Below are 25455 nucleotides of genomic sequence, written 5' to 3'. Positions count from 1 at the left end.
GGACCAGGCGGTGTCAAGCTATGTGCACGAATGCGTAAATTAATATTTACATATATATTATCATAATTCATCGTAAAATAGTTATAGTAATAAAAATTTATAATGCGGAAAAAAATGTTCAGTGCGTTTGAAGTCGATGGATGTAAGTTTAGTAAGTAAATTTAGGTTATATTAAAAGTTCACTTGACTAAATTTTGTTACCATACAAGTCTACTACATATTGTTTTTAGAAATTTTATTTTACCAACAGTATTTCCTACCGCATTTGTAAAATTATATTTTGACGAAATCCATGTCGTCAAAAAGATTGATGCTAGAGTTCTACCCAATTTTGCAATTCAATAAAATTCTATATAGAAATGCACATAAGTCCTTAATTAGTTTATTTATACATTATTTATGTACAATTTTGATATGCCTTATGTACATACATTATGATTATACGACAGTTGACAATAATTTTATTATTTACGACTCGCCTATTATTGCCGTATTAAATTTTATACACGTTGACGAAATTCATGTCGTTAAAAAGATTGATGCTAGATTTATACCCAATTTTGCAATTCTTAAAAATGTATCGGGGAAAAAATAAGTAAGTCATGGTTTACACTAACGCCATCGATTCTACTTATATAGTCATCAAATAATAGAAATAATAGTCATAAAATATTAAGTTAAAAATTATACACAGGGGTTAATGCAGAAACTAGCCTTGAGATCCTAATGATTAAAATGTAAATACGTCAAGCAAATTAATGAACTGATAATAACTGACGAATCAATTTTGTAGATTGTACCAAAAGCTTTCATTTTCATCAGGTCAATTTTTCAATGTTTTAAACACAGCCGTTAATATGAAAGCGGAATGTGTACATAGTATAGACCAGATGAAAAACAAAATATTTATAAATCGGACATTTTTAAGTGCCAGCTCGTTGCAACAAAAATGATAATAAAAATTCAATTGCGCAAGTGCTTGTTTATTTTATTATATTTTAAAATTAGCGATATTTCACCACCGCCCTTCTATAAATATTTTAATGTGAACATAGCGAGCACTCACAAAAATTCGCACAGACGAGACAGCGAATCAAAATGCCAAACGATGAAAGTTTCATTAAATCGATGACACGTGTGCGAAAAATAATTTCAATTATATAGTGTAGTTTTCACGTCATCGGACTTTTCAAGCTCGATCGTAAATACTTCACTACACAATCTCAACAGTGTACTTATTAGAAAATCGGAAACTCCTAGAAAACGCCTTCGTTTAAAAATTTGCACGAAAGATATGCCTACGTGTGTACATTGAGAAAATAATGATGAAAAAAAAATAAAGGATAAACAAATGCGGGTGGATATTCACGTCGAAAAACAACAATGACGATTTTTTGAAGGACCACGTTCATATTTCAAGCTCGCATAAAATGCGGGTACATTTGTATAATCACCCTATAAAACAAAACATCGAACAATAAACATTATTTGCATTATGTTCCAACATTTTTAAGAGGGACATAAAAATAAAGCGCGACGAACTAAGTGTGCTTTGCCATATTATATCTATTATCTGACGAAGATCAAAAGAAAATCAGAATAATAATGGTGAACGATTAAAATATTATTATATGTATTTTTATAAGTTGAAATTTCCCCATCCGTTTTATAAAATGATAATGGCCGTTTGGACGCTGTCGTAATAAAAGAGACCCAACATCAGTGGAATAAATCTCCATATTATGTAGGTATATGGAATTTTTATGAATAATTTATTCAGCTGTAATTTAATATTATTATTAAATAACAAGCAAATTATATTATATAAGGGAAATAAACTTGGCCGTTCATCTGCAGAGATTATCGATCTTTATCTTTTTACCGTGTTGATTGGACACGTTTTAGATTCATTCATACTTCTACATATGTATATGAATTGTAAAAAATCGTACGAATTCAAAATTATACGATGTTGTTAAATAAAGAAACATTAAATAATTAAACATAATTATTTAATGTTTATTATTGTATGATCTGATTGTCAGAAAGTAAATGAGCGGTTTAAAACATCGTTTATTACTCGGAGAGCCACAACGATCTGAACCTCATCATTCATTATACTCGTGCATGCCAACTTAATCATTCATACATGCAATCTTCTAGATCAGACAACTAACTCCCACATTATTATCAATAACTAGGCAAATTACCCATCGTTGATCAAGTGAGCTAAGGTCGAAAAAAATAACTGTCTCAGAAAATTTAACGCTATATGTTAGAATACCGTGAGATAAGTACAAGTGAGTACCAAATTCGGTAGCTCTAAATATAAAAAAAAACTGTAGATTTGTACAGAGCACAAATAAACAAACGTTCAATTTTATACAAGTATATGTAATATAACCAGAAACATAGTTCAAGCGTATAATGTCAACAACTGAAGGATCACGGGCTCGAGTCCTTATCCAGTATTGCTAGCCAGACCATGGATATACATATGTAAGTATGTGACTTCAGATCATCTAACAAACTGGTCACCTACCCTTATTTTTCATATTTATTTGAATTTAATTTAAAACTTACGTATATATTTATGTATATATGGACAAAGTTGGACATAGGTGTTGACTTGGGGCAAAAATAAATTTTAAATATAAATTAAAAAATATAATATATAAATAACTCACTGAGGTGCATGATGAAATGGTGGATGATCCCATAAAGGTGGTCCATGGAAGGCTGCGAAAGCCGAGGGGAACTGAAGGGGAGGCGGAGCTCCGCCACCCCCAATGCCCCCCACACCTCCTTCTCGATCCGGCATATTTTCCAATGCTTCTCAAAACGCACATAAACTCACTTCACTAATACAACTACACTACTCAGTAAATACCAATATCACAGAATTGAAGACGAAAATATATTTTAAAGCTTATTATTTTTATATATATATACACACGCGTAATCACAATCGTTAGGGCACGGATCGTCGATGAAGTTATTTTTAGTTTTGTTTTGCGTTGTGAAACGTTCACGCCAAGATCACTTCTTTTTTTGACGTTTTTTCCGTATCATCTTGGCGGCTATTTTTCATATTCACTTCCGGTGATATTATGCGGTTTCCTTCATTTTTATTTATTTCACATGTTTTTCACCGGAACACGAACGAAACACTGCCCCGTGCGTGGATGATGGACGTCGGTGCACATCCTGTCCTCGGATTCTGGGACGGGAGTGGACACTTCTGATCATCTGAAATTCAAAGAAAAGGAAACATTAGACATAGAGATAAATAACATTGACATACATATGTATATGAGAATTCGCCCGCTGCGTTTAAACGCAAAAGTACGAACTAACAAGGGACTTGTAGAATAAATGAAATAAATATATCAAAGTAACTACATATTTTACAAAGATTACTTTATTTCATCGTCGTCGTTATTACTTTTTTAATCATCGTTGAAATTAAAAAAATATATTTTGTTTATGTATATCTTATAAGACGAAGATAGAAACACTTTGTTTCAGATTTTCATACATACATAGTATGTACATAGGTACACACAAGGTATTGATGAATCACTCTCAGTTAACCAGTCAATATTCATATATGAGCCCTTATATTTGAAAGTCCACTTTTTTTCATTTCGATAAATATTTCGCAAAATATTAAATATAATGTTTCGCGTTCAACAATATTTAAAAATACAGATGAAAAATAATTTGTGAATTAAGTCAAACAGAAATAGGACGAAAACACATAGTGATGAACGTGGCTTTACACGTGCGAAAAAAATGGGCATTGCACATATTCGCGGAACGCCCAGCACGCACCCTCCCAAAATGACCCCCTCGAGTGTTTTCGGTAAAATTGTATCCATTTATTTATCCTTGCTTGATAGTGATCGATAACTGTGTGTCTCATATTTGAAGAAATGTAGAATAACTTGTCAATGTTCCACGTGCCACGTTCCATGCTGTGTTTTCGCCCAGTGTTTTTGGAACCGAAAATTGGACTTCCACCACATTCAAATATAACGGCTCACATGTACATTATTCGGCAAATATAAATGCGAATTAAACGCTAAAGCGGAGTCAGATCTTTTAACGACTCCGACAGCCCCGATCGTTACAAAGCGTCTTTCTTTTCTATTTATTTATTTATATAATTTTAGCTATTTAGCTAATTTAAAAATACGTTCTTAATTACTTAACTCTAAAATTTTATATATAAATTTATACGCACTGTCCTTCACAGAGATGTTTCCTCGCACCTCGCAAGAATGCATCCACGGTCTTAGAAGACCTGACACACTCAGGGAGGGTATTGTACATACATGAGCACACCCCTGTGAAAGACACCACCAGCTGTCTTCTTTTTCCTTACTCTACCTACAGCTATGTAAATTGTTCTAATAGCTAGTATAATAAATTAATCACTATGGATATCTCTATTTCTTATTGTATAATCCTTATAATACTTATAATAATAACTTATAAACAAAAGACAATGTACTAAGATTTAAACTATTTATAATACTCATCCATCCCAATTCATCTCACATACTTATAATACTTTTTAATATACCAACATTCAAAATACCTCTCATTTTGTAATTTTTGTATTTTTCCTGACATTTTTACATACCATACATATGTATTGCTACCATACAAATGTGTACTTTTCGACATTCATATGTCGTTCTACGTCAAGTCACAATGAAATTGTTCGACTCGTGTCACTATTCCGACAGCACAAAAACATGTATAAGATAGTTAACGAAATAATCACTACGAGTTGTGGTACACTGTACATAATATAGACGGTAGTTGCGTAGTCAGCAGTGCGTCTATAATGCGTTTTTAACCCTCTGAGTGCGGTGCAAGCGCATAATGAGATTGTCGGTGCAACACGTGTAAGTACGAGCCGCGCTGTCTCATTATGCGTGGCGCGTCCGTCCGTCCCTCGGTAAGTATCGAACGTCGAAAAACTCGCGATCGCCATTTGTGACCAACACAATGGCGAGAGATGAAGACGTGGAGTCAGCCCTGGCCGACGTGATACCATCGCGAGACGACAGTTTCCCGTCACCGAGACGTCATGGACCAGAACGGGACTCCTGTCTCGTTTGCGCGCCCATGACGACTTTTCAATGACATGACGTCCGTCCGTCCACACACAATGTAGCCGTTCGAAAATTTCGATTGCAATATTTGATTAAGAATCGGCGAAGTGACATTGACAGTGTCACTGTCGTGTACAATGCTCGATTTGTATACGGTTCGTTTCGAGCATATGGTGCCAAACTTCAAGGGTTGACGGAAGACTTTGATTTTTTTGATTTTTAAATGCTTTTTATTATTACGAAATTATGTTCACAATACATCTTATATCTATTTTAATAGCTACTGATCTACTGATCATTTTCTATTTTACAATTTTAATTTAATTTGGTTAGTAATTACAGCATTATATTATTCTAATGTTAATCTAAAGCATAATAGGAAAAAGAGCTCAAAAACCTATTTACAATCCTTGACGGAAGACTTCAACATGGTTGAATATATATGTACATAACATAATACACACACAATTGATGATTCTCAATTCTAGATTTTTATTTAAATGAACTACGCACATACATACATATGTATTAAATAATCAAGAACTTGAGCAGTTGATATTGTACACTAAAGCTTATGTAAGAATGAATACAAAATGATAAAAAATAATAATAAGCTTAATGACTACACACGCAACTGCAAAAACTGAAAGTGATTCAAAAGTCTCCAAGAAATGGTAAAATATTACATGTACTGAGCAATAAAAAAATATATCGGAATGGAAAATTATCAATATTTACTAAGTTCGACTCACTAAATTCGAATATGATAATGATTTTTGTTGGTTTTCTCTCGTTTATTTAAAATGAGCAATTTTTACAGATTTTTGCAGTCTTCAAAATCTGATATTTCTATGCCAAAAGTAAGTATTGGATCAATAGTCGGATGATTTTATTGTTTTAAAATACTTGATAAAATAATGGATTATCTAACGAATTTTAAGTCAAAAATAAACTTTTTTTACACGCTTCTTCCGGAGCTATTGTTCACTTTGCCACATTTATAAGGATTGGTTTTTTATCGCAATATATATTTTTTCATCTAAACATACTAATTTGAGCGGAAAATGATCTTAATTGTAATTGTACGCAGATGTAAATGTGTTCCTCAATGCAATTAATCCAGTTTTATTCCGGTTATTATATATTTCTCATTATACCTTGAGAGGCATTGACGCTAGTATACAAATTATATCACCATCATCACCAACATTAACAGCTATTATCCATCCAGTGTTGGATGAAAACCTCTCCAGCATACTTCCATATTCTTTTGTTTTAAACAACTCTCATCCATCTCATTTCACAAATTTATATAATCTCATCCACCCATCTCCCCTGTGGATTTATTTTCACCCCTTTCATATTATCTACAAATTTAATATAAGAGTAGTTATATGTATATAACAAACAGCTCCGTTGATTTGCTCGATAAAGAAATTTTCGACCATTATAAATATGGACAATAATTTTTCTAGGTACATATATAATGATAAGATCTTAAACAACTGTTTTTCAATTAGACAACCTTGTTTGTAATTTTGGGTAAAGATAATACACAGATTATTCACTGTTGATTGTTTTCGTAAAATACGGTAAGTTGACAAATAAAAAGCCTTTTGAAGAGGAAGTAAAAATTATAATTGATTAGTGAAGAATTGAATCGCCAAATTTTGACAAAAAACATGTACATAGTTCGTTTCTATGCATTGAAAAATAAACATGGTTTATAGCGCTAACCGAGTCTCACTGGTCTACCCCTCCCCTTCTGTCCCTTCACGAATGGAATCCTACATGTATTTAAATAAAATCCAAAACTGTTAATATGTACAAGTTGACATAGCATTATGAGAATTGTTCGTCAATGTTTTCAGTCTAATGTCTTAAAGTTGTAGTTTGAGAAAAACTCGTGTTACATTAATATTCCATATCAATTCTTGAATTTTAGTACTGTACCACATATCGAGTCATACTTGTAGTACACACCTAAGATCAATTACGGCTTAAATATCGTCAATGCCTATATAATACCCGCCGTTGATCGATACTGTAATAAAATTCCAAATTTAAGAGCCACAGTAATCTAACACAACACCCACATAGTCGAAGCATCATCTGCGTCGGGTAAAAAATTGGATTATACCATCGGTATTGAATGCAACCGATCGAAATTTCATTTATGGGATTAGAAAGTATTTATTGTACGAGAGTAGTATTTTATACGGTCGTCGACGTTATTATTATCAATTGTAGTTGTTCGGACGACCGAAGTCGGAATACGATATGCTCTGCGAGAATTTCGTTATCCGAGATGTGAAATATACGACGTCTATTCATAGCTAGTGTGCATCGGAAATGAAACTGCAGATAACATTCCCGACGGTTATTATCCGTCAAAATATCTAAAGTTACTTTATTTATTGCACGGTTTATTGTATAGTAAAACCAAACACGCAAGCACTTCTAAAGCTAAACAACTGCAACGCATTATCTCCACTCGAAAATATCTGTTTTAAACGAGACATTCAATGATTATGCTCCATGTGCTTTTATAAATACATATCGTACCGTGAAACTTTCACTTACAATTGAACCATTCGGAGAAAAGCTTTGTGTGAAATATGTACGACAATAAGTAGTACATTCAGTAGTCGAATCATCTTGAATAATGCCACAAGCAAAAAAAAAAGCACATAAATTTACTCCATCATGTTGTATGCATTTCATTTAATCCTTTTTATAAAAATAAGAATCAATTATTTTATATGAAAAGTTAAAATGTTTCAGATTCAGACGAAAATTAAAAATATTTTATCAATATCTACTGTAATCTTCCCATACAAATTACATATTTGTACGGAAATTTAAAATATAGATTTGCACCGATTGCAAAAACTTTTTTTAAATCGCTAAATTATTCAACGACACCGATAGGTATACACACTCATATAAAGATGATGCTAATTAGACAAGTTCATTCAAAACGTTTGTATATAGACACTCGAAAAGAGTGCCATACAAACACTCGAATCGAAACCCAGATCATCGCACGTACAAGTCTCAAAGAAATTTAAACGCAAATGGCAAGCGCTTTAATTTTAGAATATAATAATGATAGATCGTTGAGTTGAGCACATACTCGTGAAGAAATTTAATCGACGATATGAATCGGAGACGATTCAACCGGACTCATTCCAAAGACCGACCGGCAAAAATGTCGCTGCATAATGAAGCGCATCGTCGGCGAACTTCAAAATCGACATGATCGGGATTAAACGATCATGAGGTCAAAAACGCGAACGGCCATCACGTCACGAAGTCGATGAACCTGGTATATATACATTTCGAATTGGCTGAAGGGGTCATCAGGTGCTCTCAAAGTTGAAAAAGCACTGGAATCAGTCCGTCGGCGGACGAGTACCCGAAACCCCATGCGTGATTTCGACAAGTCTCAACATCCATACGATATATTTATTTTATTTTATTTTTATTATTATATATATATATTCGATGTTCGTATTTATGTGTTAATTGAGTGTATAAATAAAAGGCTGGTCAATGATTTCTGAGGCGCCGTGGGCAGGCACGACGTTGGGCCGCTCTCGCGCCGAGAGGTCGGAGAACCGGTCCTTTTGTAAAGTGAGAGACACAGAGGGACCCATTCGACCGATACAAAAAGGTCGTATGAATAAAGCAAGACCCGTAATGCTCAATTAATGAATAGCAGTAGGTATGAACGTATGCGCTTTTTGGAGAAATTAACGGGGCAGCGATGGCCAACCTTTCTCCTCGACCGCAAATTGCACAACTGTCAGATTGACCGGTTCAAATTGCAACACATATAATTTTCAGTGATATATGTACTGACGGTACGGGTATGTTATTTGGATATCACTCATAATTTGAGAGGTTGGTTGATTTTATTTCAATTTATTGGGTTAATAATGTATAAACCAGCACTAAACAAATTTATTGAAAAAAAATCAACGCTATTTACATATATGTAGATAAAATCTTAATTTCATACAAATTCAACATCCAAACGTTAATACAAAATTTAGAAGCAAATCGATAATGATCAATTTTCAAACACGTGTTAGAACGACAATATCACCTTTCTTTATTATACGAACTGCGAATTATGTTACATACTTATATTAACTTGTGAACTAACTTTTACGTCTTTACTTACTCATTTTTAATAGTACATATCATGTATGTATTATACATATATCAAGAAACTATAAGCGACATTCAAAAACGTCAAAAAGACTTAAGTGGTTTGCGGTTTTGAAATGACTAAAATAAAGACGAAAAAAATAGCACTTCCGGTTAAAAAGTTAAAATTGTCTGATTATACATAGTACATATGTTCTATTAATTAGGAGTAGAAACAAAAATATTAAGAGTAGACTTAGGTGAGAGCACACTAAAAGTGCGGCATGGGACGCGCTCGTAGTTTCGAGCTATGATGGACGTATCTTCCTATCATTATTAATTCGTCGGTCTTATTATTTCGGAAAGTTTTCTCCTACATTTATTCAAAATTGGGAATCACCGTAATCAATCACTGTCAAACATATGCCTATACAAGGATAAAATATCACCAAAAACACTCCAGAAGGTGAGGATCGCGTACGATACCGATTAGGCGTACTAGCGTTTTATGCACGTGCAAAACAATCTAAAAAAATACGTGCCGCGTAACTGCACCTAAGACCATATGACTTCAAGCTGGAGACGAATCTAAAAATGTCAAGGGAAAAAAAACTGGTCCGAGAAGATGAAGAGGTAGCATGAATCAAAAAGTAAGATCAATGACAAAAAGAGGCAACTTGGTTTTTTAATAAAATGAAAATGTAAGATGTATAACTTTCACCATGTGATATCGCGCAATCTTCCCGGATTAAGAGAAAAGTCAAATCAAGTCATCGAGGTAGATAAAATCCGTCAATTTTTATAGTCGGCGAGATAAGTGGCCCGCTCCCAAGTTTAGTGTCCAGCTCTGAGCTGACACGAGATAGAAGTTTTGGGACAGGAAGCGTCGGCAGTAAAACGGAATAAAAGAACACCATTCGTCGGCTACAAATGACTAAATACATTTCACGGACTAACGATCACACGACCAGAAAGAGCGGTCCCAAATGCGCGCCCGGCCGACCGCAAAAGGTTAAAGTCATTAATTATGCGCGCGATATCGTTAAATCATCGACTTTCGTTCGAAAAAACAAACACAACACGACAAAACGTCATCGCAACAACTCTATGCGACTAAAATGGATCATTCATGTTTCAAAATCGAGATTACGCGACGAGAAGAAAGCACAATCGTATTATTTATATGGGTGAACGAAAAGTAAAAGCTGCTTTATGTTCGTCATTTGTTACACTTACATACATATGTATATAAATGAAAGTTTTGCAAATATTCGAACAATTCAACTATAATAACTTCAATTACGATTCGCATATCTTTGCAAGCTTGTTCCAAATGATATTTAGTTGCATATTCAACGTTCAACAGTAATTTGTAGCCGTTATTCCGTAAAAGCAATTAAGGCCATAATTAAGGAAGAAGCTCCTTAAATATTTGAAACATCCTACGTATGAAACTGTTCTGAAATTTTTAAATTCTCATAAGATTGAGATGTATGATAAAATACAAAGTAAATATATTTTTTGATGTAAACAGGAATTACCTGACAATTAACAAAAAAAAAATGTCTACAAAGTACATACTGAAATTAAAATTCAACTTTGGGTTTAAGAAAAAAAAATTACATTCACTGGTATTAAAATTAAAAGTGAAAATTATTTTTATTATAACAAAATATTAGCCTAAATATGTGCATATGAAAGGTCTATTTATACTATGCACGTCAACAGCTCGGCACAGTACTCAGCACGGAAAAGTATACTTCTATTCATACTATACAGCACCGGCCGATTTCGGCACGTTCATACTTGTTTTGGATCATTACTAGGCAAAATCGGCCAACATGTATATTACAGAACGCGACGATACGGCGCAATATTGCTTGCGTCGTATCGTCAAGTCAATATTGTCACAATACGGCGCGCGGCAGCACTTTCGTTAGTGCAGGTGCACTCGCCATTAGAACATAACGTCATGCGTGAATATTTCCACAGTGGCCAAAGAAAAAAACCGGTTCTGCTTGATAGATTTCGATGACATGTACTGCTGTATAATATGAATAGATCGAGTCGCTTATTGCTGATACGGTACGTCACGTACACATTACGGAATATGTGAACGTGTCCATGAAGAATATACTTATTACGTGCAGTTTCCAGTCTGTGCTGGTATAAATGAAACTTAAATAGGTATTTCAGATTGATTAATTAATATAAAACTATGAATTAAAATAATGATACGTAATAAAATTCACTTGAAACGAAAACAAACCATGTACATTAATGTAAAAAATCATTCGTAGGTAATGCATAATATGTACATATGTATGTCTGTATGTAGCGATGAATACAAAGTTATAGCGCATAATTCATACTGGCAATTAACAGTTTTAGATAGTAACTTTACTACCGATAGTAAAATTAATTAAACACGACTATGTGTATTACATCAGACAAATTTATGAATAGTTGCAGGCAATAGACAAGTATGTATGGTCGACTAAAAAGCAAAATTGCACTCATAAAAATCGAAGTTATCGCGCACTCAAATTATAATACAAAGTAAAGCTCTCGTATAAGAGAGTAATACATATGTAGCTACACACTATGTCTCTACTATTTGAATATGATTTCAAATTTATAATTTCTACATTTATATATAGTATGTTACAGCCGAAGTGTATTTTCAATTATAATATATTCCAACGTTTAGGTCATTCATATTCGCATACAACTCAACTAGTAAATTATAAATAAGTCAACAAGTGCAATTACACTTTCAACAATGTGCGCCAGTTGTAATAACAGTTGATTTTTGACAGCTCTAATGTTTTTACAAATGCTTTAGAATTCAATAATGCTTTAATATTTGCTAGATATTACAAATAAAATGTGACTTTCAAACTCAATTTACTAGCTGAGTGACGTTTTCACGAAAACTTAATCTCTCCATCAAACCTGGTACGAACTTATAGTTGAAGTGTATTTTTTCAGTTGTAGTTAAACTAGTCAAAATATATTACAACTGAAAATACACTTCAACTATAACGGTAGTTGGTACTAGGTTAGATGGAATATATTCCAACTAAGTAATCAAAATATATTACAACTGGAAGATACACTTCAACTGTAACATATGTACATATTATATATACAAGTTTAATACCATAGGGTCGCTCAGGGGCAACCCTAACCTCAATAGTACTAATTTAAATTTTCAATCATATTTTTACATAAATATATACCAGGAAGACCCCAATGAGCCTTTCTGGACAATTAATTACAAATAATGCAGCATTTTATTACATTATTTCGAGTTGCTGAACAACACGAAATTAACAATTAATTAATTGATTAATGAATTAATCAATTAATTAATTGATATAGAGACATATATGGATATTTAGACTTGTACATAATTTTTTACAAATAATACAGAAGATTTGTGACAGCAGATAGGATAATTTTTAAGGAACCGTTTTAACAATGATCACATAAAATTGGCAAACTCTGATAAGAAACGATCGACTTGGACTCACAAACATCCAAATCTAACAAGTAGTATATTAAAGATTAGCCCGGAATCGAACCCAATAATCTCTTGGTGCTAAACATAAACGCAACCACTGAGCTATACTGCTAGCTATATGTAAAATGCAGGCTTTTAACTCATTTCAGAATAATGAATCTCCAAAAGTTATATCGATGTTGCTATAAACAACAATGGAGTAAGGTTGCAAAAGATAATAAAAAAAAATAGACAAGAATCGGAGAGGACTTCAGACTCATACAGCAGTGGATGGCGAATGTCTGACAATAATAAACGATAGAAACTAGAGGATATCAATTTAGCTTGACCAAAGTTAAAATGGCAAACAATCGTACAAAAATATGAACCTATATCGATATGATGTGTTATTGCTTTCAGAAGGATACCAACGACAATGTAGCAGACATTCTCGAGTCATCGATCGCAAAAGTCACTAATTGCTTCGACAATGACAAAGGATTGTCAACCGAAACGTCAGCTCGAGACGTGGAAAGCTTCGAGCACAAGAAAACCCCGATCGAACACGTGCTCGGCGAGACGGAAAAGGACAAAAAAGCACACGAAACAACGGGACAGAGAGAGCAAGAGAAAGATATGATCCGGTTTCATCCCGCAACAACTACGACATCATCATCATCATCACCGGGGCAGCACACGAAAATCGTGAGAGTATATTTGTAAACGCATCGTCACATACACAACAGAACAACAATTTACTTATACGTATGTATGTATGTATGTATATATCTCTGGACGGGATTGGAACCAGCCTCTCGTAAATAATGCACTTCATACACGACCCATTAAACAAGTGATGCGCTTTTTTATTATTATTACTTATATATAAATTTAGCCTTATACGGCGATCATCGTGTCGAATTTCACCGCAAATTGAACAATGTCATCTTCACGCTTGTACGAAAATTGGCAAGAAAAAAAATCATCGCATACTAAATTTTGACATATCAACGTTTGAAATGTTGATCTTAACATGATTTTTTAATACATTCAGAGTTTTAAATACATACAGTATTTGCGCGATAAGACACTTTGTTGAAACTAATTGTTGTAATGTATGTACAATTAATATAATATTGCGCACTTTTAAAAATGAGATAAATGTAAAATGATATTGCATAATTGCTACCTGTATAAGAAAAAAACTTGCATCTCAGTTTAACGCATGAAAGCTTTATTTATACAGCAGTATCGAATTACTTACAACCTATTAATTATCCGTTGAGACTTTCCATGTCAGCGTTCGCAATGTAATGAAGAGTCGGTTAATCGATACCGACTAATATAAGTAATAAGATAACCATTAGATTCTTCGACAAGAACTTGGCGATGATTTTATTGAACAAATGCTCCTTTAAATAATATAAATGTAACGTATAATACCAATACACATTCATCGATAAATTTAACATAATAAATCTTAATCAAATTCGGCAGTATAACTCGGTGGATGCGTTAATGCTAAACTTAACTGAACTAAACTTAACTAAAAATGCTTAGGTTCCCGGGTGCTAGCCTTGCGTGACCTTGATAGAAAATAATTTATTCTGAATATTTCTGCAATACTTCTGCTCAGACTTGGATATTTTTTACTTTGGAGTAACAAATCGTTTCCTATTATCAGAGTTTGCCAACTTATCTGCTTTCATTGATAAAAGAGTCATCATCAAATTGGCAAAAACCATCCTATCTACTATACGTCGCCATTAATTGAAAATTTATATGTACAAGTTTAATACCATAAAACTCGCTCGGGGTAAAACCCGTAATGGAATCATGGTAAAATCTTTTAAATATGCAAGTGCAATATTTTGATATTATTAATAGTTGGGCATATAATGATAGCATTCGACATCGGTATCCAAATAATACAATAGGTTGAAGTTTGGCAATCGAATTTGTCAATCTAGGTTTTGTCAAAAGATATGTTTGATTAATCACATATTTCAAGTGTTTCTATTGATATAATAGTAGTTATCGACTAGTCCAAAACTGCTATTTACGGACGGCTCGCGGGCCATAGTTTAACTACGATCGTTATACATATATATTTAAATTGTAAATACTGCTGATGTTTGATCGGTAATAAGATATCACAATCACGATATTAAATAATTCGCGATGATTCATAACGAGCCGTTGAGTCATCGATCAACGAACATCTACTATATTGTCCAACGTAAAATAAAATATTGACGTTATTTTTTTCCGCTCATTAATAATTTATCAATTACGAATTCAACGCAGAGTAAACATTCAAAATGCATAAACGATCAATGGCTTGTGAGTATGCAACGTATACGGCGATGATGATATCTCGACACGTTCAGCATGTTCAACACGTTCGCGTGTGCATTACGTTTTGCATGTATGTATGATTTTTTTTCGCTTATTCTTTGATTGCACAATCGAGAGAGACCGTGGATAAAGCCGCATAATTATATCGTTGGCCTTAAAAACCGATCGTATATGGGGTGCATTATCAATCGTGACGACTCAATTCGTGTGGCAGTGAGGCTGGGCCTTATAATTACGCGCGCGTTATCCCGCCCGAATATATACTCGTCCAGTCTAAACTCGCCTTACGATTAGGCCAATTTATACGGTCAACATCAGGTAAAAAAAATAACTATCAGGTGTGTACACTTAGTATCGAATTTCGAGAAGACGAAACTGCAATAAAGCGATAAATAAATACAAAGAAGGCGTCAATTATTCGCAAATTAAATACCGGGCAATAAAATCGAAATGAAAAATAGTAATGATGAATTGGTTTCGATTTCGAACCAGCCGTATTTCGACAGCCCCCCAGTCTTCAGTTACATTAAACTGTATACGAAAAAAAAGTTTATTGGGCGATATAAACATTCTCTCATCGAGCGAATCGCATATGTGAAGAAGCGTCGAGTTTATTTTCAGTTTTTCAATATAAATAAATAAACACGATGTAAAACACATAAAAACAAACAGGTAGAGGTTTATACACTGTACGGGTGCCGATCGCTAAAATATTTATCACGATCATGATTTATCGTATTGCGTGTTTTAGGCGATTTCGAAATTATTGCGTCCGTCCGCGAATTCACATCTGATAATTCAATAAAAATAATCAAACATATCTCGGGGCTAGAATTCAATGACGTCAACCAACAATGATCCACATTGTATATAGAAATACAAAAAAAATGACGGCATACCAACGAAGAAATCGCTTGCATATTCATCCGTAGCATACTTGAAAAATAGTTCAATTTTTTAAACTATGAAGCTTAAAAATTATTGCCTATAATAAAATAAATGGTTTAATTCAAATTTATCTGCAGTAAGATGACCGGTGTCATAAAAAAATTATCGTTTACTATAAAACCAGATTTTAATTCTACTTAAACACTGGGATTAAATGATGCAATTTTCTTTTTTGATCCGGTTTCAAACAGGAAGATATTAATTTCATTACACATTTTATGCTTGCTTGTGGGATTATAAAGTGAGGAATGCGACGCGTCCGAAAGGTGACAAATATAAGTTGAAATCGAAAGTAAAGAAGGGAGTTTAACGCGTGCAAAACGACGAACTTATTTCAGACGAGCAGATGGCTTCGGAAACGTGTAAATAAAATTGAATATTTAGCGGCGTGTTCACGCCTTTTGTTAACTAGACCAAAATAAACAAATAAACGAGATCTGTGTCCATGTTTACGCGAGCTGACTGTACCAGACGCAGAATTTACTTTGTATGAGAAGCGGCTTCAAACATGCGGTCGAGAGACGCTTTCGCGAAAATAAAACCCATACACGCATCGTTTACAAACAAAGGAAATAAATTAGCCCGCTGGAAAAGCTCGACGTGTGTGTTTTGGATTTGAACGAAAATCCACGCGAAAATAGGCGAATTGAATAGACAACGACCCTGTCGAACTTCGGTTTTATTGCTTTCCGCATGCCGGATGCACATAAATTAAATTGCAAAAAATAAAAATAATAATAAAAAAAAAACGCTTACGCATATATTTTATACGATAATTCGACTCCAAAAATACAAAGAAAAAATCGAGATTTCTTTTAGCAATTTCAAAACCGATAAATTCCACTTTGAATCAATATCAAAAGAACGCCAAGGTGAAAGGTGAAGCGAAAACTTCATACTTACATACATACATATATGAATTATATATCAAGCCTATCTACGATACGAGTTCAAATGTACCAAATATGTACTTACATACATAAATGATAAAATGTTCAATTCACTCAAAATAATCAAAAAAATAAAATAAAATAAATAACAAGACATAAAAGGGCAAAAGGCATTGCTTATTGTTTTAGCGTCTGTCAATCAAGACTACATGCAATCTATTCCTATGTTGTGTTGCAGTAATTGTGAACTGTTTTAAAGTTGAAATTCAAATCAATATTTTTAAAATGCATAAGTGTATCTACATATGTACATACTCAAAATTGTAATCGTTAAAATCATGAAACCATAAAACCATATCGATGACCAAACCGCGCAAAATGGCAATGTTTCGAACCGATCGCAAGAATGTAGGAAATATATTGTCAGACCGATAGACGAAGTGTAACGAAGAAAAGTTTGTAAAAAGTGAAAGCGGGAAAAACAGCACGTGTTTTTCATAAATTAAATTTCACAATTCCTCAGTGAACATTAATCAAATTGTTGCCAAATTTATGTATATTTATTCAACATATATACTTATTGAAACATGTGCCTCGCAATGTTGGCATTGTAATCAGCTATATAAAGTCGTTTGATCGTGTATTAAACTTCGAATAATGTAAAATAAGTGCAAGAAACGAAAAAACTAACGGCTGAAACACCAGTCATTCCAAGGTGGATATCATTCACACACTGACCGTTGAGCGCCGCTTTCTGAATGCCCTCTCTTATTTTGCATGTGTGAAGCACGTGTACAAGAGACCTCGTAAAAATAATTATTTCTGTTGATATTGATCAATGTTTTTATTTCATCATGACATAATTCGAATCATATAGGTTTTGATGAAGAATACATAAAATATGAACACTCAGCATTCAGTATATTTGAAGAAATATAATAAAATATATGTCCTGGTCACTTGCTATCTATCACAGTGAGGCAATGGCAGTAATTTCAATTTGAATATTGACATTATGATTTTCACCGTACTACTTAAATTCGATGCTTATAAAGAGTTTGCAATCTGTACGTAACGGTCACAGATCAGCACTAAAATATATGTAGGCGCACCATCAAAAAATCAATATTATAAACATTATTATTAAATTATGAAAATTAAGAAAAGAGTACTCGGATCATGTCGGTTGATTATTTTTACCGTAAGATTCGCGGAAAAACGAAAATTGGCAGATGCAAAACTCTCCCGAGTGAGCCAACGTTCAGAAAATCGACCAAAACCACCATCATCGTCGAGTCGACCGCAAAGAGCGCTGAAAAGCCAATATTAAATGACCGTCAGGAATCGTGAGGTCATTCAGGATATCCAAGAGGATAAATACTTTACGGGCGTCTGCTCCTGCCGCCGTTCTCGCTGATCCAATAAAACCCTCGACCTGACTCTTCTCACGCTTCTTCATATCACGCACTCGAGATCACCTAGCTAAAACGCCTCACCAGTACAGGCAATAATAATTTCAAACTCCTTCGTCTAATTAGACGTCTAATAACAATAAAAAAAAAAAACAATCACTTCGGAGAAGAACGCACAATTCGTTAAACGATCTAATAAAATCATTAAACATATACGATGCTGGCATGATGCACACCTATAATCCTGTCGATACAAATCGTGGTATCGTAAATATCTCACATGTATGACGGGCACGATTTGACGCATCTCATTTATAATTCATTCGACACACGCGGCCAACATGTTGATATAATATATATACCAGTGGGTATATTAATATACATATGTATATTTATATTTTAATAATAAAAAATAAATATTAAACGAGTTGCGTAATAATTGACACGCGATAATGATTACAAATTAAATGTTTGCAGAGGCGGCACGCGATACGAGAGCTTCGTCTACGCCCGTAATAGCCGACAGATCGCAAATGATTAAGTAGGTAATTATTGATATTTGCATTCGTAGTGAAGTGAGTGTATTTACGAAGTCAACACGATTTGCCAGTAAAATGATGAACGATTATGCAAACATTGTTTACCTTTTTTCTTCAATGCAAGATGCTGTCGGGTGAACGACTCAACTCTCGGAGCATTTCTCATAAACTTCGATTGCACTTTGTACAAATTTATTTTAAAATATACATGCATAAATATAAATTGAATGAAATTATGCTTCAATTACTCCGAGTTTTATAATGGACGATGCGTATCAAAGGGGGAGTTTATTGCTAACCGTATTAGAGCCACTACTTCAACTTTCGATCAATATCTATACAATTTTATGAATCTAAAAGTATGCCATTTAAGATTAAGTAGACTCGGCTAGTTTAACACTGACTGCTTTAAAATATTCATAGCATTTAATTAAAATTGTCCACATGTTGTAACTCACGTTTGACTTTCGCAGATGTCTATACATATTTAACCAACACAAAAACATCTTACTAATTCATATAAAACTATAATTTCAATTTGATAGTACATATGTAGTTGCTGTAAAATCAAGTGTAAATTATTGTAATATAAACCGTAGCAGTGAATAAAAATAAAGTAATAATATCCCAGGTAACTTTAATAGTATGTTTAACAAATTAAGATATTTTTAGTATGATTTATGGTCATAAGGTTTCTCTAAACCTACGAGTATAATTATGACACCTGTTGAATCATAGTGATTACCTATGCAAATTTGATCCCCACCGTTTCATATACTGACGTTTCGTTTGCACCAGCTTCCAGCGAGTTGTCTCTCTATTTGTTGTCGAAATCTAAATATTTCAGATCACCTAAACAAGACGCATTCATGTACAAAATCAACATACTCGTGAGCACCAAAACATACGGAAAAATTTCTAAAGCAAACAGCCGATAAATGTATCGAACGAGCTCACTAACTCGACAATTGACGACAACGAGGAAAACAAACAGTAGTCGAGGCTAAAATTGCGTGATGATGAGTGGAGCAAGCAAGTGCACACAGAGCGTCTGTCGATTACCGAGCGACCACTTTCGGGTTATCTCATCTCATTACGGAGGCCACGGAACAAATCACCCACAGCGGGCCCAGTTATGAAGACATTCAGCGGAGGAGAGGGGTCGTCAACATTTGACCGACAACGAGAGACGATGAAGCGATTACGAGAACGAAGAAAAGACCCGGCCGACGAGGACGAGAGGGAACATCAACAACGAAACGACGAGAAAAAAAATATAATAAAACGACCACGACGTTGAAGAAGAAGAAGAGTCGAATACGATCCCCATTATAAATGGCGGCCGGTCATCATAGCGACCGTTGTGGGAGAATCCGCCGAAGAATTCACCTAGTCGTGGCCAGGGCCGAACTCGAGACGGGATAACAGTGAGAGAACGTCTTCCTTCCAGCATCCGAGTGGGTTTGGGATGGCGAGGAGGGGATCTGGGACCGGTCCAGACCAGTTCGGCGCCTAATTACATTATTATTGTAATAACAGGACCGGACTCGGGGAGGGCTAAAGCGCGCTCACAGCGCGACCGTACACACTGATAACTGTTGTCCATTTTACGGACCCCGTGTCTCGTTTTGTTTCTGTTTTGTGTGCGTGCGCCACTGGTAGGTAGTACATTGACACAGGAAAGTGAGGTAGCTAAAATGTGTGATGAAGAAGATGACGAGGAAACTGTGCACGTGAAGGTCATCTGTATAATTACCTAAAAGTACCAAAATTTTCGACAGCTCGATTTTAATAACATGCAAGTAGAAATATCCGACTAAAGTAAGCAATCGATAAATTGAACAAAAAATTTTATATAAATTATTTTGAAATATGTCAACGTAATTTATTTATCCATTATTATTTTTTTCCTACAAAATTTGCAAAATTTTGATTATATGAAAATAAGAAACCATAAAAATAACAAAAGAGAGTAAGGTTTTTTTAATTATTAAATAATTTACCCTGAGCCTAAAGTTGTCATTACGTAAATATCTAGAGTCGAGGTTTAGTTTTTAGGATTTACAGAATAAGAACTGCGTTTCGATTTGATCAGTTTCATTTCTAGTCTTTTTTATTGATCATAGGGTACTCATTAATTCAACTCTAATTTTGAACATATTCACTTTCATAAAAATAATGTACACTCATAACAAATATTCAACTTTAGTTTAAATGTATTCAACGTTAAAAAACTTATTCCAACGTTCAAAAAATATGTACATTACACATGAGAAAAATTCATTGGAATTAATTTATTTAAACTTTAGAATCACTAAATCACACAAGTCGTCAATATTTTTTAAACAAATTTGATTTTATATACAGATTGTTTTTTTTTTTTTTTTAACCTTGTTTGTATTTTTTATTTTAATAAGTAAATGTGTACCAAGTGAATAGTATCTAATTTTAAGTGTAAAGTAGCCGAATTGAAGTACCTACTTAGTGAATTCTATCTAAAAGAAAGTCCAATTATATATTCCTCTTGATCATACATACATATATAAAAATAACAATAAGAGCATAGGTGTTACTTTTGCTTTTCGAAAAACTGACAATACACATATTTTTAATATAAACAGAGTTCGTTCCCGTTAACTTGATTTTTTTTTAGTTACGTGCATACACAGCTAATTTCATCATCAACATCATAATTTTCCCCTTTTCATCATCCTCTTTGATTTTTACCTGCACCTCTTTCATTTGTATTCCACACATATTTTTAATTTCTTGTTTTGTTCTGCATTCTCTTAAAAAGCATTCCAATACATCTTCATTCCATTCATCTAACTACATCGACTCACTCAGCTATGTACATCTGTCACCTCGGTCATTTCATGTATTCATCTTTGAACATCTACTTATTATTCCGAGCACATTTGTGAAAAAAATTAACGGAAAAATACGGAACGCGTATGATTTCAACAGGACGTCCAAATATTCCTAATAAAAAAAATAGAATTGGAAACAGCAAGTACATCATCAAATTCTAAGCATGCAGACAGTATTAAAACGAGCGGCCAATAAAACCGACACAACAAACAAGCTTTGATTTTTAAAAAGTTTCAGTGGAAAAAGAGCGGCACACGCTTTTCAACATCGAACGGATTTTATTCAAAAGTGCGCTATGACGAGATTTTAAATTGCATATAAACGAGTCGTTGGCCTCATCGCGTTCAGATAACTATTGAAGCATATTTCTTTTTTTTTACTAACATACACAACTTTATTTTCTCATCGGATAAATCGTGATATTTTAGTTTGAGAGATATTCTAGAAGTCCATGAATGAATCCACCACACGGGCTCCGGGTTTAATAAAAATGGATACCCGCTGTGTGAGATCAAGATACACACAATTTCGAGTGGACCGAGAGAGCTCGCCTCGGCTCGGCTCGACCGCTGGCCGGCTACAGTCGCGAGATTTCACTAATGAAGTCGTTAGGTCTTTGAACCGAACAACAAACATCCAACTGGCCGCGTACATTGTAGATATTTAATGACGTCATAAAGCCTTCAACTTTGTTTAGGACGTTATAGCGACATAAAGATAAAGAGGAGCGAGAACGTGCGGATATCGACACACACACACAAGCAAACTTGGGTACCAAGTTAAAGCTCAAAGATTAGATGGAAGGCAAAAATTCAACACTCGCAAATGACAAAACTGTGTAATGTGAGAGGGTCTTATCTCTAACACAATTATATACGAGTTTCGAGATAAGAATAGTATAGTATTTTAACTGAATGTTGATTGTTTCTGCGCAACAAGTTTCACCCCTCAATTCATTAGAGCTCAATTTTTTTTAGTTAATTTGTTTTGTAAACATCGCCCTTGGAGCACAATGGTGACATGTCTAAAAGAGCCAATAAAAGACGTATCAGAGAATGTCGGGATTGTGGAATCGGAGTCGGGAGTCGTGGCTTTTTAACCAGAGTGCGAGTCGGATTCGTGAAAAATCGAACGACTCCAACTTCAATTACGCATTAAATCAGCATTGAATTAATATTGATGTTTATTAAGTATGTAAATAAAGCACGTGTAGGGAACACGCACGCGACTTCGACTCATTTCTGTGGGTCTTCTCAATATATGTATCGGGTTAATGTGAATAAAAAACCAATAATCGATCAGCAGCTGCAGACTGATATTAATTTTAGAAATTCATTGATACACACGATTTAAAATTCGAGTTTGTACATTTTACTGCCAAAAAAGTGTGATATTATTTAAAATAGTCAGTGGGTTATTTCAGAACATAAAAATAGAAACAAAACTAAATTAAATAAATAATAAATCAAATCAAAAGTTGAGATTGCCCAATCTTTATTTCGAATGTTTACCAAAATTACTCCTCCCCTGACACATTTTTTGAGGCGTTTCTCATCTTAGTCCGTAACAAATGGAAAGCAGTGAACGGGCGAACATATAATTTGCCTTTGCATAAAATCTGCGAGACAGCTACGGAAATGCGTGAAATTTTTACAAGAGCTTACAGTGAGATGTTGGCGTATTAAAAAACGTTTACAAGACCGCTCAGGCGTTTCAATTTAATATAATGATCAAATAAAACTCAATTCACATTATTCATTATTTGACAATTCTTACCTTTTATAAAATATATCTATGAACTTAAACCCAACATCCTCACCCCACCTAAAACAATAAAAGTTTTTGAAGGAATTTTTCAAAATCTAAATAAATTTTAGCTATGTATTTTCAATGGTGTCTATGTAGATGATTTTTCAAAAAACTAATTCAAGTAGTTATAATACACACATACGAACACCGTATTATTATGTTACATACTATATTCATTCGTGCCTCGTAAGAGAAGGGGGCAAGGCAAGTTCGGCATAAGAACCGCTAATATAATAAAATGTCATAATTAAAATCGAAGTAGCGAGCGGTCGGTCGGTCGAAGCGAATGCAAAGTTGAGCACGAACACGAAACTAAAAGGAGGATAGAGAGGTGGGTAGGTACATACATAGGTAGGTGGATGAACTCGGCGTAGAACAAAAGGAGAACGTTTCGAGAAGAGGAGAAGATCTCGTCGACTCGTCGCGCAGGATTTAGAAGAAGGATAAATTAGTCGATTCGCGCGACAAGGACGACAAAGGAACGCGAAGCGCGTGAAGGAGGATCCGAGAGGCTGAAATATTGCCGCGCGTTAATCAGATCGTGCGCGATTTAATAAAACCAGAGGAGAGGCCCGACGGTTAAACGAGGATAATTGGACTAAAATCCCGATGGGAAATTGAGATGGATGATGGAGACGTGGACGATGTCATGTCGTCGAATAAAATGAAAGATTTTCAACAACAAAAAAAAAATTAAAATAAGAAAAATGCTCATAGCAGCGTGTGAATAGCTGAAGCTTTTGGCACCGCTCACAAACACGTCAAATGCAAAAAATATAAATCAAGATACATAGTTTGAGAAGGATGAGAACAAGTCTCTAATTTGACTTATTCTGAGTTATTTAAATCTATAGTAAATATAAATAAAAGCTTTTAAAAATTAGCAATATGGCAAAGTATGAAAACGATCGGATAACAGACAAATTTTTTCCTGAATTGTAAGTGAAACGTAAGGAGGTTTGTAAAAACCGACGACTCCACGATGGTAAAAGGATATATATTACTACAAGTATGTATGAAGCTATTAAAAAACGATGATCCACATCATAAACTACATAGGACCTACAACACTACATGCTAGTCCGTAAATGCAAAAAGGATTACTGATCCTCAGCGCTTTGCCCGCGGCAACTTTCGCGGTACTTCTTTAGCGAATTTGTAAATCGAGTCTTCGACCATAAATATATATTGTAAGATTAATTCAAGTGACCAAATATTTCAATTGACATCTGAAGTCAAAATAGCTTGTCTGAAATTTGACTCGCCTTCTAATTCCTTCTTCGCCATCAACTACGATGAGTTGCTCAACATTTGTTAGCTCCTCTGTACATCACAAGGAAAAATCCAACAATTTAAAGTACAGCACACTCATCTGAATCAAAAGATTCAGTGGTCAAGTGAACAACTTATGTATGTAGACACTATCTCATTATAGGACTGAGGATCGGGATTTAAGTATCTTGACTCTTCTCCAATTGTCAATGAATTCGAACACCACACATAACGACTACTCTACTCTCTACAGTTTGTCTTTCCTTTTTTTTATTCCACGCCATCAAACAAACTGGTCCTTTAAGTCTATCAGGGACACGTTTAACGAGTTGGATAATTAGTTTCAGACTATCGAGTCATAAAATACCAGAACATGGGGACAACCCTAGCAATTAAACAATTTACAACTAGGCACCTACCTTCAGAACAGAAAACTGAACCGGTAGAATACAGGAAACTATCCATAATCTGGGTCAGATGAGAAATTCAACCGCCCGGACAGAACGATCGCATTGATCTTGAGCTTCGATATACCCACAAGCTGCATAACCAACCACGACATCCTGATTA

The 25455-nt window shown here is 34.3% G+C and overlaps 1 protein-coding gene across 2 annotated transcripts in view; it reads right to left on the bottom strand.

The window, feature by feature from the left end:
• Positions 1-25455, bottom strand: part of ci (transcriptional activator cubitus interruptus) — a 91525-nt gene that overhangs the window by 47574 nt on the left and 18496 nt on the right. For both annotated transcript variants that reach the window (XM_077432962.1, XM_077432963.1), the window contains exon 2: positions 2688-3249. In XM_077432962.1, the coding sequence (XP_077289088.1) occupies positions 2688-2821 (134 nt within the window). In that variant the 5' untranslated portion in view covers positions 2822-3249. The remainder of the gene's footprint in view (positions 1-2687; positions 3250-25455) is intronic.

The sequence above is a fragment of the Arctopsyche grandis genome, chromosome 6, assembly GCF_051622035.1.
Source record: "Arctopsyche grandis isolate Sample6627 chromosome 6, ASM5162203v2, whole genome shotgun sequence".
NCBI lineage: Eukaryota > Metazoa > Arthropoda > Insecta > Trichoptera > Hydropsychidae > Arctopsyche > Arctopsyche grandis.
The sequence above is the reverse complement of the archived record's forward strand: the minus strand, read 5'-3'. Positions and strand labels throughout refer to the sequence as shown.